The following is a 15,788-nucleotide window of genomic DNA, read 5'->3' on the forward strand; positions in this document are numbered from 1 at the left end:
CCCCAGTACCAGATGCCGAGTCGGCACTACTTCTCAAAGAAAGGTGTGCCTGCGCTCCACAAGCATGTCGCACACAACATCACCGCTTCTTTGAGAAACTCTGTGTGTGACAGGGTGCATTTCACCACAGACACTTGGACGAGTAGGCATGGACAGGGGCGTTACATGTCGCTGACTGGGCACTGGGTAACTATGGTGACAGCAGGACAAGGGGCTGCTGTCCAAGTCTTGCCGTCCCCACGAGTTGTGCGTCAATCCTTTTTATGTCAAAGTTCCTCCACTGCTTCTGCCTCCTCAACCTCCTCTCGGTCTTCCACCTGCACCCAAAGCCTGTCTGGTCATGCCACAAGCTTTCTAACTGCGCAGAAGGGATCCTGCACACCTCCTTACTATGCTGGCAGTAGGGCTCAAAGTCATCAGGCGGTTTTTACATTGAAATGTCTGGGAAATGTGAGTCACACAGCTGAGGAGTTGTGGTCAGCTCTGGAGAACCAATTTCATGAATGGTTGTCTCCACTGGACCTGAAACCAGGGAAGGCCGTGTGCGACAATGCTGCAAACCTGGGTGCGGCCCTTCGCCGGGGCAATGTCACACACGTGCCTTGTATGGCTCACGTGTTGAACCTGGTTGTCCAGCAATTTTTAGCCCACTATCCCAGACTAGATGGCCTTCTGCAGAGGGCACGGTCGCTGTGTGCTCACTTTCGCCGTTCGCATCCCGCAGCTCAGCGACTTACATCTCTACAGAAGTCGTTGGGCCTGCCACTTCACCGGCTAAAATGCGATGTGCCTACCCGGTGGAATTCAACTCTGCACATGTTGCAGCGACTGTGGCAGCACCGACAAGCCCTGGTGCAATACGTTCTGACGTATAGCCTGGGCCAACGAGATCCAGAGGTGGGGCAAATCACGCTAGAGGAGTGGTCTCAGATCAGGGACCTATGCACCCTTCTGCACAGTTTTGAAATGGCGACGAAGATGTTTAGTGCTGACGATGCCATTATCAGCATGACTATTCCGGTGATTTACATGCTGGAGCACATGTTAAACAGAATTCGGAGTCAGGTGGTGGTACAAGAGGAGGTGGAGGAAGTAGAGGAGGAGGAGTTGTATGCAGAAGGGCTAACATCTGCAAGGTCCAGACGGTCGGCAGCACCAAGGCGGCAGGCATGTGAGGGTGGGGGAGATGGTTTTACCAGGGCGCATGGTAGCAGCCAAACTAGTGAGGAAGGTGCAGGAGCCCAGGAAGAAGTGGAGGACGAACTGATGGAAGACTCATCAGATGAGGGAGACCTTGATCACATTTCTGTTGTGCGAGGTTGGGGGGAGAGGACAGAGGAAGGAAGCATGATTGTTACCTCGCCACCAACACAACAGGGACTTGGTGCTCCTGGATGCGCAACACACATGAGTGCCTTCTTGCTGCACTACCTGCAACATGACCCTCGAATTGTGAGAATTAGAAATAATCCTGACTACTGGGTTGCCACACTGTTAGATCCCCGGTACAAAAGTAAATTTGCAGAAATTATTCCTGCCATAGAAAGGGATGCACGCATGCAGGAGTATCAGCAGAGACTGTTGCAGAATCTTACATGTGCTTTTCCACAAAATACCAGTGGTGCACGTAGTGAATCTCACAGTTCCAACTTGCCAACCGTGGGACCGTCAAGTGTTCAGCACTCAAACCGTAACAGAACCACAGTATCTGCTGGTAACATCAATTTTGCGGAATCATTTGACCACTTTTTTAGCCCATCCTTTGCAAGGCCACAGGAGACAAGAAGTCTGACACATAGTCAACGCCTAGAGACGATGGTACAGGAGTATCTCCAAGTAAACATTGAAGCCATGACTGTGTCACTGGACCCTTGCTCTTTTTGGGCTTCCAATCTGGATAAATGGCCGGAGCTAGCCACTTACGCCTTGGAGATCTTGTCATGCCCCGCAGCCAGCATTCTGTCTGAACGTGTGTTCAGCGCTGCTGGTGGTGTGCTGACAGATAAGCGCACGCGGCTCTCCACTGATAATGTAGACAGACTCACGTTCATAAAGATGAACAAATCATGGATCCGAAACGACTTTTCTACCCCTGTGTCATCCTGGGGAGAGTAAAAGCTTGATGATTGGTTAAAATCACTCTACCAACCGTTTTAAACTTTCAAATTACTAACCATGTTTATCTGTATCTTGGCTGGAAAATAATTTGGGTTTTGTAGCAGTGTGCAGCACTGATTCTATTAGGCCATCTATAATAAGCTCCACCAGATTTAAAATTACTAATCATGTTTATCTGTATCTTGACTGGAAAATAATTTGGGCTTTGTAGCAGTGTGCAGCACTGATTCTATTAGGCCATCTATAATAAGCTCCACCAGATTTAAAATTACTAATCATGTTTATCTGTATCTTGACTGGAAAATAATTTGGGCTTTGTAGCAGTGTGCAGCACTGATCCTATTAGGCCATCTATACTAAAGCTTCACCAGATTTAAAATTAATAATTTTTAGCTGCATCTAGCCCGGAAAATAATTTTGGGGCTCCGAGATGCGCAAGACACATAAGTGCCTTCTTGCTGCACTACCTGCAGCATGACCCTCATATTGTCAGAATTCGAAGTAATCATGACTACTGGGTTGCCACACTCTTAGATCCCCCACACTTTTCGATCAACCTTTTCATTTTAATAAAGACCAAAAAAATGGTCATTTTTGAAATTATAAGCATTAGCAGGTTGCTAGAAACTGAAATCAAACAGTTTTCAACTCAAAACTTTATTCTAGGTGATGTTACATTTTCACATAGGACCCCTTGTTTGAAAGGAGCTTCTGAACTCTCTCGTCCATTGAATTTGTCAGGTTTTGGATGGTTTCTGCTTCAATTGTTTTGCATGAGGACAGAATACCCTCCCAGAGCTGTTGCTTAGATGTGAACTGCCTCCCGCCATCATAGACACTCCTTTTAATGATGCTCCAAAGGTTCTGAATGGGGTAGAGGTCAGGGGAGCATGGGGGTCACACCATAAGTTTGTCCCCTTTTATGCCCATATCAGCCAGAGATGCAGATGTTTTATGTGCAGCATGAGATGGTGCATTATCATGCAAAAAAATGATCTTGCTGTGAAATACACGGTTCTTCTTCTTGAACCATGGCAGGAAGTGCTGTTTGAGAAAATCCACATACATTATGGAGTTCATCTTTAGCGCCTTCAGGGATCCTAAAGGGGCCGACAATCTCTCTCCCCATGATTCCAGCCCAAAACATTACTCCACCTCCTCCTTGTTGGCGCTGTAGCCGTGTTTGCGTGGGGTGTCCATCAATCAGCCATCCTCCACTCCATCCATCTGGACCATCGAGCGCTGCACGGCACTCATCCATGAACAAAACAGTTTTGAAATCAGTCTTCATGTAATGTTTGGCCCACTGGAGCCGTTTCTGCTTGTGTGAAGTGGATAGAGGAGGTCGACAGGATGGCGTATGCACAGCTGCAAACCTCTGAAGGACCCTGCATCTTGTTGTTCGGGGGACGTTGGAGGCACCAGCAGCTTCAAAAACTTGTCTGCTGCTATGACAAGGCTTTTTTGCCGCTGCTCTTTCAACCTGACGTAATTGCCTGTAGGAAAGAGTCCTCAATTTGCCCTTATCAGCACGCACACGTGTGTACTGTGAATCAGCTACATACTTCTTGATTGCCAAGACACTTCATCCTGATCATCGCACAATGTTGATTGTAGTCATGCCTTGACCTAAACACTCCACAATTTGTTGCTTCTCAGCAGCCGACACATCCTTTTTCTTTCCCATTTTGGCAGAAAATGTAGGCTGCTTAATAATGTGAGACAGCCTTCTTAAGTAGTCTTGCCTTTCATTGGACACACCTGCCAAACTAATTAGCACAGGTGTCTGCAATTGCTTACAGTGATATAAAGAGCCCTGACACACATCACCATCAATGAGTTTAACTGACAAACAAACAAATTCTTCCCTTATCACTCCTAAACACTTTTTGCATAATAATTTGGAACACAGTGTACATGTGCTTTTCCACAAAACACCAGTGGTTCACGTAGTGAATCTTACAGTTCTAACTTGCCAACCGTGGTCTGTATGGAGTTGTTCAATAAAGGGCCCAAAATTAAGATAACATAGATGGGAGAGGTCTCTATGAATAGGAATTCCTAAGTATTTGATACCCTGTAAGGGCCAGGCAAAGGGAAAGTTGGACTGGATGGAATCCTATATGGATTTGGGGAGGGAGACATCGAGGGCCTCAGACTTCGCTGCATTGATTTTAAAATTTGACCATGTAACAAAGTGATCTATTTCAGCCATAACAGCATGGATGGATATATGTGATTGAGTGATATATACTAGGACATCATCAGCAAATAGAGAGCACTTGTACTCGGTGCCTCCCACCTCAATCCACCTAATATTGGGGTTATGGCGAATTGATGAGAGCAGGTGCTCCGTCACTAGGATGTATAAGAGAGGGGACAGAGAACATCCCTGCCTTGTCCCATTGGTGATTGTGAAAGGTGATGAAAATGTTCTGACGCGCCCCCTGGGCCTTGGGACACCCGGAGCCGGACCCTTTTTGGTGGATGCTGGTGGTTGTAGTCTCCGTGGCGGCGACCCGGTTCCGACTATGCCACCCGTGGATTGCGGTCAGAGTGAACCGCCGCTCCAGGGCAGACCGCTGAGGCTGGTGTTGTGGGTGCAGCAGAGCGTAGCATAACTCCCCACGGGAGGAGTATAGCCTCAGGGCAGTGTATGCGGAGGATGGGGGTGATGGTGCAGGGCAGCAGCAGTAACGACACGGAGTCAGTGATGCAGTCCAGGGCCTTTACTCACAGTTCTTATTATCCAGACCACGTCTGCAGGTAATGGCTGCCCACGTCGTACTGTGCTCACCAGGTGAGGGGCTCAGACAACTCCCAGATAACTTTAGAGCGCTTCACAGGACCCCCTTTGTGTGTCCTTTGTCTGGCCTTTCTTACCAACCCTTCTGTCCGGCTGCCTCGGGCCTCCTCTTGGTAAACTTGGTGCCAGTTTCCCTGACCCTATGTGGTGCCTTCCTAGCGGGTGTAGCGAGGGGCTGCGCCCCATAAAATGTCACAGCCTCCTGTTTCTAGCTGAGGGTCGTTTCCTGCCTCCACTAGTTTCGGGGACCGGTCTCCCCCTTTGGCCTGACCCCTCCACGCAGGTGGATTCGGGCGTGCGGTGGCGACTCGCCCGTCTGCACCCCTGGGATCCCTTCGTTCCTCGTTCCTGGAGCCTTCTCCGCTCCTCTTCCTTCCTTCTCCCTCTTCCAGGCCTGGGCCTCTGTTACTAGGCCCGCCTCCGGAGCAGAGCTCATGCAGAGCCCCTGCTCCCTGCCACTTCTGCTCAGACTTCTCTGCACTGAACTAAGATGGTGCCCACCTTTTATACTCCCTTCTCAATGCACCCAGGAACTGCTTCCTCCCTGCTCCTGCACTACAGGGTTCCCCTTCCTCAGTGTTCCCTCCCCCCACTCCAGCCAGGGACAGGGACTGTCGTGCCCATCTCAGGGGCATATTGGTCGCCCTGCCCCACGGCAATGTGGTGTAATGCATGCAGGTATCGGGTCCTGATCCACACTACATCCTTACCTGAGAGTGAGATATCACACCTCTGGGTGAGGTGCAATACCTCTGTAGCAACCGAGCCCTCAGGGTGCTACAGTTCCATTTATCTTCAGCCTAGGTGAAGTATTGCGATACAGCGCCGTGATTTTGGCTATAAAAGGGTCCCCTAGACCCCTACCCCAAGCTTTTTAAGAGAATCATATATGGCGTGCCAGGAGACTCTATGGAATGCTTTCTCAGCATCCAACGAGAGTATCTAATTACAAATTTTTAACTGCATCTAGCCCAGGAAATACTTTGTGCCTAGTAGCAGTGTCTGCTAGTCAGCGGATTATCCCGGCTGTTAAGCAAGCTACACCACCTGTATTTTGGACACTTAATTTTTTCAAAGGAAATGCTTCGGGACCACGGGATACTCAGTGAAGAGCATCAGGAGGCACCCCAAGGCATAGGGGCTGGGACTGGTAGTAGGATGCCTTGCGATGGACAGCCGAGCTCGATCCTTATAAAAGCTTTTTAACTGCAGCAGCTTTAGTGGACGCTACTGGAGCTGGAATTACGCGGCTGCTGGCATGAGACTTGCCCTCCAATAGATCCTTGTAAATGGATTTAAAGTGTATTCATTCAAATTAGAGAGACAATTTAAATTAAAAAGCTTAGAGCTGCCTCCACCACAGGGGGGCTCGCTCGACCCACCAGCGGACAGGCACCAGTATTGGGAGAGGGGGGCTGGCCGTCAGGGTTCACCGCGGCTCTGGCACAAACCCGACGACGCGGAGGTGGCACGGACAGGAGCGGACTGAACGTGTCGGCTTCTCACTTTTTGGATTTTAGAAGGGCATGACATGCCTATATCTGTGTCTCCCCCTCCTTTTACTCCTCCACCTCTTTTCTTTTCGCATGACTATATGTACTTGTCACTTTTCCATGTGTTAGTTGTGTCTTCTGAGCAGTTTGTCAGCTTTTGGACACCTTTGAAGGTGTTTTCTATGTGTTTCTATGTGTTTTTGTTTGCCTGCCATTGGTTTTAACGGTGTTCGAAGGTGTTCGACGAACAGTTCGACGAACAGTTCGGCGAACACACGGGTGTTCGACGAACCGAACCGAACTCGAACACTACGGGGGTGGCTCAACACTAGTCCTCATAAATGGTAAAACAGTAGCATTTAATAAGAAGCCGCACAGCCAGTGAAAGTTAAGTCTTATGAACAACAGGCTCCAGTGACAAACAGTACACTTTCCTTAGCAGCACAGCAGTTCACAGTCTTCCCAGTAGTAAAGAACATCACAGTTCTAATGCAAAGGCACATTAATGAACACAGCATTCTTTACAGCACAGTGAGATGGAGGAGGGGGAGGGTTTGCTGAGGGATATGATCCCTGACACCATTTCTTCCAGTCCTTATCTTTCTGCCTGACAATACTCTGCACTGCTAGTTCAGAAACTCTACCTGACCTGTGCTTAGCTTCTCTCCTGACTTGAATCCTTTTCACTTGCAGGGGCGCTTCTGTGAGATACAGAACACACACACCACCTTTCTCTTTGGCTCCAGCCAGACAGTAAACAACTTACCCACAATCCCCCTGGGTCTCTGCTAAAACACTCCCCTTCTCCTGTGACTGTGTTAACCCATCTACTTGCTGGATGCTTCTGGAGCACAACAATTCCTGTCTCCTGTGCTTGTGTTACTTCTAATAGTTGCTGAATGCTTTTAAAGCAACAGCACTACTTCTGCATGTCACACTTTGCAACAGCACTACTTCTGCATGTCACATCAGTTCCACTTTGATGTGGTCTGTGGTTAAAAATCAGCACAAAAGAGTTCCGGAAAAGACAAAAGAGTAACAAACTCCCCATCATTGATTGATTTCCAGTTTACTTATCTGCAGTCTGCAATGTGCATGACTAAGCCGGAAAGAGTTAACGCTGTTAAATTATAAATGAAGCTCAATTCTGACAATGCACTTTACCATATTTGCGCTTTTATTTTTTCCCCTCCTTAGAGCCATAACTTTTTTATTTTTCTGATGACATAGCCATGTGAGAGCTTGTTTTTTTGGTGGAACAAGTTATACTTTTGAATTCCACCATCCATTTTTGATGTGATGTCCTGGAAAGGGGGAAAAAATATTCCAAGTGTATATTCCAACTAGCAAAAAAAAACGCAATTCCGCAGTCATTTTTTTTTAAAACTAATATTTATAGCTTTCATTTTATGTTAAAAATGGCCTGGCAATATGATTATCCAGGTCAGTATGATTTCTGTGATACAAAACATGTATAGTTTTGGTTTTATGTAAGTAATTTTAAAAAAATCTGAAATTTGTAAAAAGAAAACATTTTTGCTTGTGTCGCCATTTTCCAAAAGCCATAATGTTTTAATTTTATTGGAGATGGAGCGGTGTGAGGGCTTGTTTTTTTTGTGCCCTAATCCAATGTTTTTATTGATACCATATTTGGGGTAGACACAATGTGTTTAACATCTCTCATCGCATATAGTTGCGTTGCTGCGGCAGCTGAAAAACTGCAACTCTGCAGTTTAGATTTTTTTCCTCGTTACGCCATTTACCAATCAGTTCAATCCATTTCATGTCTTGATAGATCAGACTTTCAAGAATGCAGTGATACTAAATATGTGTATCTTTTATTTATTTCTTAATTTTTAATGGGGGAAAATGAGGGTGAATTGAACTTTTATAGTATTTTTATTTTCTTCATATTATTTAAAACATTTATTTTATTTGATAGTCCCCTTAGGGGACTTGAACCTGCGATCATCCGGTGGCTAATGCTATATACCGCAATGCCATAGTATTGCTCCATATAGCAAAATTTACAGTCCCATTTAAATGGCAGCCATAGGCTGGCTTTCACAGGTGTATCACCATGACAGGCACAAGGGACTTCAGCAGACCACTGATCGTCACATAAACCCAACGGCGTCACGGGAGTGCCAATGAGAGGCTAAAACACTGCGCACCCTGCCAGCGCACTGTAAATGCCGCTGTCACAGATTGAGAATAACAGTCATGGGCAGATATTGGATCCATGAGAGCCTGGTAGAGGCAGATGATGGCTGAATGAGTCAGAGATGCGGACTCAGCTTCTGAGCCTGCATCAAAGTCAGAAAGCCGGCATATGATGCAACGGTACATCATAAGTTGGTAAGGGTTTAATAGTGAGCATATGTAATATGTGGAATTCATAAATTAATGTATGGAATGAATTAAAAGGCACCTTCAAGCTCTTAAATGCAATTTCTGCTTTATGTAAATGGATTATCCCAAAAAGAAAACATATTATGTATCTGTAAATAGGTGATCACCTTCTAATTGTGGGATTCTAACTGATCGGACTATTTATATAATGGTTTTCTTAAGTCCCAGAGAGCGGGTCACAATTTCACACTGCTACTACATTCATTATCTACAAGACTGAAGGAGATGGTTTTGCATTGTACAAAAAGTGGTGTGAAGAAGTTAATAGTCATAATTTGGTTCCTCTCGGTCAACGCTCTATAGTGGTGAAGTTTTCTCAGATTATGCAAAACGAGTAAAGGCAAAGTAGTTATTAGTAAGGGCCAATAGTAATTTTCATTTAAAATGTACAGCTTTTTTTGTCTCATACTGGTGATCACAACAAGTATTGAACAATATGGAGAATTATAGGAATTTAATACTTCGATTTATTTCTATTCGCAGGTTTGGTTAGTGGAAAAACACTCATTGACATCAGTCTTGGTCCCATTATAGTTCAACTTCTCTCGGTTTGTGAGTTCTTCGAAGAAATTTCCATTCTAAAATGTAGTGACGCCTCCATTAAAGAGCTTGAACTGTGGAGAAACAAAGATCCAGAGGCTTTCGACTGGACTCACACCTCAAAATTCTTTATGGAGTTAAAAGGAGCAAGCAGGTCAAGTATAGAGTATAATTTCTTTTAGGTTTTATAGTTGAGAAAAAAATCACATATAAATAAAATTTAATTTTGATAATGTATTGATAGCCACTACATATAGGACAATGGAAATTAAAGTGCAAAAATATGGACTCATATTTGAGCTGTAAAATATGGACTCATATTTGAGCCTATTAACCTTATAGATGAGCAAGTACTTTTTTTCTTGGCTCAATAAATCCCAAAAGAGGTGGTGTGCTTTAAAAAAATACTTGATGTTGTCCTATTTTTTTACTGCATGTTTGTATATCTAAAAATTTGAGTCTTTGACGAAATTGAAAAAAAGTTAAAATGTACACATCAGTTTAGGGAGAAATGGAGTATATGTGCCATAATAGCATTAACTACGGGCTTATGCTGGGGCAGATTCTGCTGTGTTAACTGTTAGTTTGCTTAGTTTGTACTATATGACTTATCAGTTGTTTTGTTTCTTGAATGTTGAATCTATCGGCAATTCATACTTCCTAAACTGCAGGCAGCATAGTTTGCAGCTTGGCTGCATGATAAAGCCAGGTGTATTATTCTCTGAAATCCTCTGGCGTTTCAAAAAGGATATACTATGAAGATCCAGCTGGGGCCACAGCGGGAGATAATTATCTTTAAAAATGAAGATAATGGATAATGGATGTGCCAAGTAAAAAATTTTAGCATTTATTCATGTTTAAACATATTACAGTGGCTTTGCTTCTTGATCAGCCTGATGAATGTGAATCCAAGTCAAAATCAAAGTTAGTTTCCAGTGAAGTTGGATCTGGTAGAAACATACCGACCCTGACTCTAGATTTAAAAAAACTATATAGATTATCTGTTATTAATATTAATTACAGTCTCTAATACCATATTGTATAAATTATTGTTACTAATTATTGGCAATTTATGAAACAGTGAGAGTTTTGGCTTACCGCTTCCACATTAATCACCCTTGGTTCTGCTGATCACTTGTGGTTGGTTTAAATACATAAGATTTGACAGTAACTTATTCAGTGGTATCCCATTCATTTTACATTTACTGTATATGATACGTGAATACTGTAGTGTTAACATGTACTTGTTATATAAATATATGTCATTTTCAGGGACGGGTGGCAAGATGCTGAAGAAATGCTGAGAAGAAAAATGAAACATCTGGTGAAGTGTGACTTCAGCAAAACGAACCCGACAAATCCTTTTGCGTTGCCGAGAGCCGACTGTGTTACGTGTGTATGGGGCTTGGAAATGATCTGTAGGGATCATGAAGAATACAGAATAATGCTAAGAAAAATTTCTAACCTGATAAAACTTGGAGGCCATCTCTTCATTTACACAGACATCAACGCTTCGTATTTTAACATTGGACAAGATAAATACCATCTGCTAACCTGTGATGACAGCTTCTTCAGAAAGACTCTGACCGAGGAAGGTTTTGCTATTGTGCATTATGAGAATATGGAGAGAGAAGCTTGGACAGATCGATTAGACCATGAACAGAAAGCTTTCATCGTCGCCTGCAAAGTGATGGAAACTTAAAATGTAGAGTAAACAGGTCCCAAAGTCTGATCTTACTAAATGCCCAATGTATCTTTGTAGGGGACAGAGTCTTTTCTACTATGGAGCTCCAAATCCTTTGCTACTTTTCACACAGTCATTCAACTAAAATAAAAAATCCTGCCTGCTTGGAGCCATCACTAGAAGGAGCCTAGAAGATAAAGGAAAATAGATTTATAGTCAAAGCAAACTTAAATGTATTTTCTTGGGATTTTATGTGATATAGCAGGACAAAGTAGCAAGTATGTGTGAAGTGTAAAGGAAATGATACAAGATTTTCTATATAATTTAAAAATATAAATCTGATAATTGAGAGGTGTATTTGTATTCAGCCCCTGAGTCAATACTTTGTAGGACCACCTTTCTCTTAAGTTACTGCTGCAGTCTTTTGGGGTCTGTCTCTACCAGCTTTGCACATATAGAGGCTGAATCTTTTTCTCATTCTGCACAGTTGCTCTCGCTCAGTGAGATTGGATGGAGACGTCTGTGATCAGGAATTTTCAAGTCTTGCCACAGATTCTCAATGGGATTTCGATCTGGACTTTGACATTCACACACATGAATATGCTTTGATCTGAACCCTCCATTGTAGCTCTGGCAGGATGTTTAGGGGTCGTTGTCCTGCCGGAAGGTGACTCATATCTTTTCCAGCCTTTAACAGGTTTCCTCCATGATTGCCCTGTATTTAGCTCCATCCATCTTCCCATCAACTCTCAAATTAAAGCTGCACTCTGAAATGTTATAATATGTAAACATTCAATATATGAAATTGGAACCACATTACATCTGTAGAAGACAAGTTAAAAAATGAAGGTACTGAGTGCACAAATTGGCCAATTCATATGAGCCCTGCAGCCAGCAACAAGGCGAACCCATTTGTTGGGACCTAACATGATGCCTCTCCCGGGCTAAAAGCCTACAATTATATGGGCAGATCAACACTATTCTGAGCCCATATCCTTGGCTCAGAAACCAAGAAGAGGAATAGAGCTAATTATAAAATCATGTTTTTATTAATGAAATTAAAAACACATAATGCAAAATAAAAGTTAAAAGGGAACTGTATAACCCGTGCACATATGGGCCATGAGCCGCCCAGATAACTGAGCTATAATGCGCGTAGCTGGAAATGTCACTTCCAAACAGAAAGACAAATGTGAACAGGTGCAAGCTAAGAGCCACACTATATAGCTAGCAAATTAAAACTGCACTCTGAAACGTTATAGTATGTAAACAGTGGGTATACTGTATGTCCAGGAGAGGCATCATACACTGCTCAAAAAAATAAAGGGAACACTCAAATAACACATCCTAGATCTGAATGAATTAAATATTCTCATTGAATACTTTGTCCTGTACAAAATTGAATGTGCTGACAACAAAATCACACAAAAATCATCAATGGAAATCAAATTTATTAACCAATGGAGGTCTGGATATGGAGTCACCCCCAAAATTAAAGTGGAAAAACAAACTACTGGCTGATCCAACTTTGATATAATGTCCTTAAAACAAGTCAAAATGAGGCTCAGTATTGTGTGTGGCCTCCACGTGCCTGTATGACCTCCCTACAACACCTGGGCATGCTCCTGATGAGGTTGCGGATGGTCTCCTGTGGGATCTCCTCCCAGACCTGGACTAAAGCATCCGCCAACTCTTGGACAGTCTGTGGTGCAACGTGATGTTGGTGGATGGAGCAAGACATGATGTCGCAGATGTGCTCAATTGGATTCAGATCTGGGGAACGGGCGGTCCAGTCCATAGCTTCAATGCCTTCATCTTGCAGGAACTGCTGACACACTCCAGCCACATGAGGTCTGGCATTATCCTGCATTAGGAGGAACCCAGGGCCAACCGCACCAGCATATGGTCTCACAAGGGGTCTGAGGATCTCATCTCGGAACCTAATCGCAGTCAGGCTACCTCTGGCGAGCACATGGAGGGCTGTGCGGCCCTCCAAAGAAAGGTCACCCCACACCATTACTGACCCACTGCCAAACCGGTCATGCTGAAGGATGTTGGAGGTAGCAGATTGTTCTCCATGGCGTCTCCAGACTCTGTCACATCTGTCACATGTGCTCAGTGTGAACCTGCTTTCATCTGTGAAGAGCACAGCGCGCCAGTAGCGACTTTGCCAATCCTGGTGTTCTGTGGCAAATGCCAAGCGTCCTGCACGGTGTTGGGCTGTGACAACAACACCCATCTGTGGACGTCGGGCCCTCATACCACCCTTAGGGAGTCGGTTTCTAACCGTTTGTGCAGACACATGCACATTTGTGGCCTGCTGGAGGTCATTTTGCAGGGCTCTGGCAGTGCTCCTCCTGTTCCTCCTTGCACAAAGGCGGAGATAGCGGTCCTGCTGCTGGGTTGTTGCCCTCCTACGGCCCCCTCCACGTCTCCTGGTGTACTGGCCTGTCTCCTGGTAGCGCCTCCAGCCTCTGGACACTAAGCTGACAGACACAGCAAACCTTCTTGCCACAGCTCACATTGATGTGCCATCCTGGATGAGCTGCACTGCCTGAGCAACTTCTGTGGGTTGTAGAGTCAGTCTCATGCTACCTCGAGTGTGAAAGCACAACCAACATTCAAAAGTGACCAAAACATCAGCCAGAAAGCATTGGTACTGAGATGTGGTCTGTGGTCCCCTCCTGCAGAACCACTCCTTTATTGTGTCTTGATAATTGCCAATAATTTCCATATATTCCATTTGCACAACAGCATGTGAAATTGATTGTCAATCAGTGTTGCTTCCTAAATGGACAATTTGATTTCACAGAAGTTTGATGTACTTGGAGTTATCTTCTGTTGTTTAAGTGTTCCCTTTATTTTTTTGATCAGTGTATTAGGTCAGGGACTCAAAAAAGGGGTAAGCCTTGTCGCTAGGCTAACATGAAAAAAGCCAAATTGGACATAATTTCACACAAAATTCCTAAAATGGGCTGGGCAAAATTACTGGTACCTTTCCAAAATTGTGGATAAACAACTTTGTTTCAAGCATGAGATTCTCGTTCAAACTTACCTGTGGCAAGTAACAGGTGTGGGCCATATGAAAATCACACCTGAAACCAGATAAAAAGGGGAGCGGTTGACTCAATCTTTGCATTTTGCCATACTAAGAATGGAGAACAGAAAGAGAAGAGAACTGTCTGAGGACTTGAGGATCACAATTGTTGAAAAATATCAACAATCTTAAGGTTACAAGTCCATCTCCATAGATCTTGATGTTCCTTTGTCCACGTTACACAGCATAATCACATAATCAAGAAAAAACTCAAGATAAAAACATAATACGCAAATACCCTGCAGTAAATAAATAAACAGCAAAAACATAAAAGTCATTTCACCACGTCACGGTGACTCTATTTGGGACGGTCCTAACCTCTAAAATTAAAACCTTACCATTGGTCAAGTGATGTGCATATGAATAAGGGCTGAAAAGGACTGAACCCTGCTGGTGGACAAGCAGCCATAGGTGACCACATGAATATAATGTCCAGCTCAAAGAAAAGGGAGGCTACACCTTTATATGCACTGAGTACAAACAAACTGAAAAAAATAAACTAAAGAGATGAACAGGAATATAAGTATGTATGCATGCAGCATGTAAGCGCATGTTCACACTGGCCACTAAGCAGGCAAAACCCAAGATAAAAACATAATAAGCAAATACCCTTCAATAAATAAATAAACAGCAATAGTGCATGAAAATAATATAGGGTGCTTAGTTAACATAGTTATAATATTATTTTCATGCACTATTGCTGTTTATGTATTTACTGCAGGGTATTTGCTTATTATGTTTTTCATCTTGGGTTTCGTCTGTTTAGTGGCCAGTGTGAACATGTGCTTACGTGCTGCATGCACACCTACATATAGCCCAGTTCATCGCTGTAGGATTTTTTTTTAACATAAACCAAGAAGTTTACAACCCATGGAACTGTAGCTAATCTCCCTGGACATGGACGGCAGAGAAAAATTGATGAAAGGATTCAACGCAGGATAGTCCAGATGGTGGATTAGCAGCCCCAATCTAGTTCCAAAAATTTCAAGCTGTCCTGCAGGTTCAGGGTGGATCAGTGTCAGCGAGAACTATCCATCAATATTTGAATGAAATTAAATGCTATGGCAGGAGACCCAGGAGGACCCCACTGCTCACACAGAGTCATAAAAAAGCTAAACTGTAGTTTTCCAAAATGTACATGAGTAAGCCAAAATCCTTCTGGGAAAGCATCTCGTGGACTGATGAGAGCAAGATAGAGCTTTTTGGTAAAGCACATCATTCTGTTTACTGAAAATGAACACAAAGAAAAGAACACAGCACCTACAGACAAATATGGTGGAGGTTCAAAGATGTTTTGGGGTTGGTCTACTGCCTTTGGCACTGGGTGCTGTCACTGTGTGCAAGGCATCATGAAATCTAAAGATTACCAGGTAGGTAGCAATGTAGTGCCCAGTGTCAGAAATCTGGGTTTGTGTCCTAAGTCATGGGTCTTCCAGCTGGACAATGAACTCAAACCTCAAAAAGCACCCAGAAATGGATGGACAAAGTGCTGGAGAGTTCTGAAGTGGCCAGCAATGAGTCAGGATCTAAATTTAATTGAACACCTGTGGAGACATCTTAAAATTACTGTTGGGAGAAGGTGCCTTCACATATGAGAGACCTGGAGCAGTTTGCAAAAGAAGAGTAACCCAAAAATCC

General features: G+C 43.9%; 1 protein-coding gene across 3 annotated transcripts in view; it reads left to right on the forward strand.

Moving 5' to 3' along the window:
- LOC141163788 (nicotinamide N-methyltransferase-like) overlaps window positions 1-14,710 on the forward strand; it is a 35,655-nt gene extending 20,945 nt beyond the window's left edge. For 2 of the 3 annotated variants that reach the window (XM_073649178.1, XM_073649179.1), the window contains 2 exons: window positions 9,313-9,523; window positions 10,642-14,709. In XM_073649178.1, coding sequence (XP_073505279.1) covers window positions 9,313-9,523; window positions 10,642-11,071 — 641 coding nt within the window. In that variant the 3' untranslated portion in view covers window positions 11,072-14,709. Of the gene's footprint in view, window positions 1-9,312; window positions 9,524-10,641 lie in introns of all 3 variants that reach the window. The other variant, XM_073649180.1, reaches the window with a different exon arrangement.
- The last annotated feature ends 1,078 nt before the right edge of the window (window positions 14,711-15,788 follow it).

Source organism: Phyllobates terribilis, unplaced genomic scaffold (assembly GCF_046119375.1).
Source record: "Phyllobates terribilis strain yellow unplaced genomic scaffold, ASM4611937v1 Scaffold_1__5_contigs__length_1240528914, whole genome shotgun sequence".
Lineage (NCBI taxonomy): Eukaryota > Metazoa > Chordata > Amphibia > Anura > Dendrobatidae > Phyllobates > Phyllobates terribilis.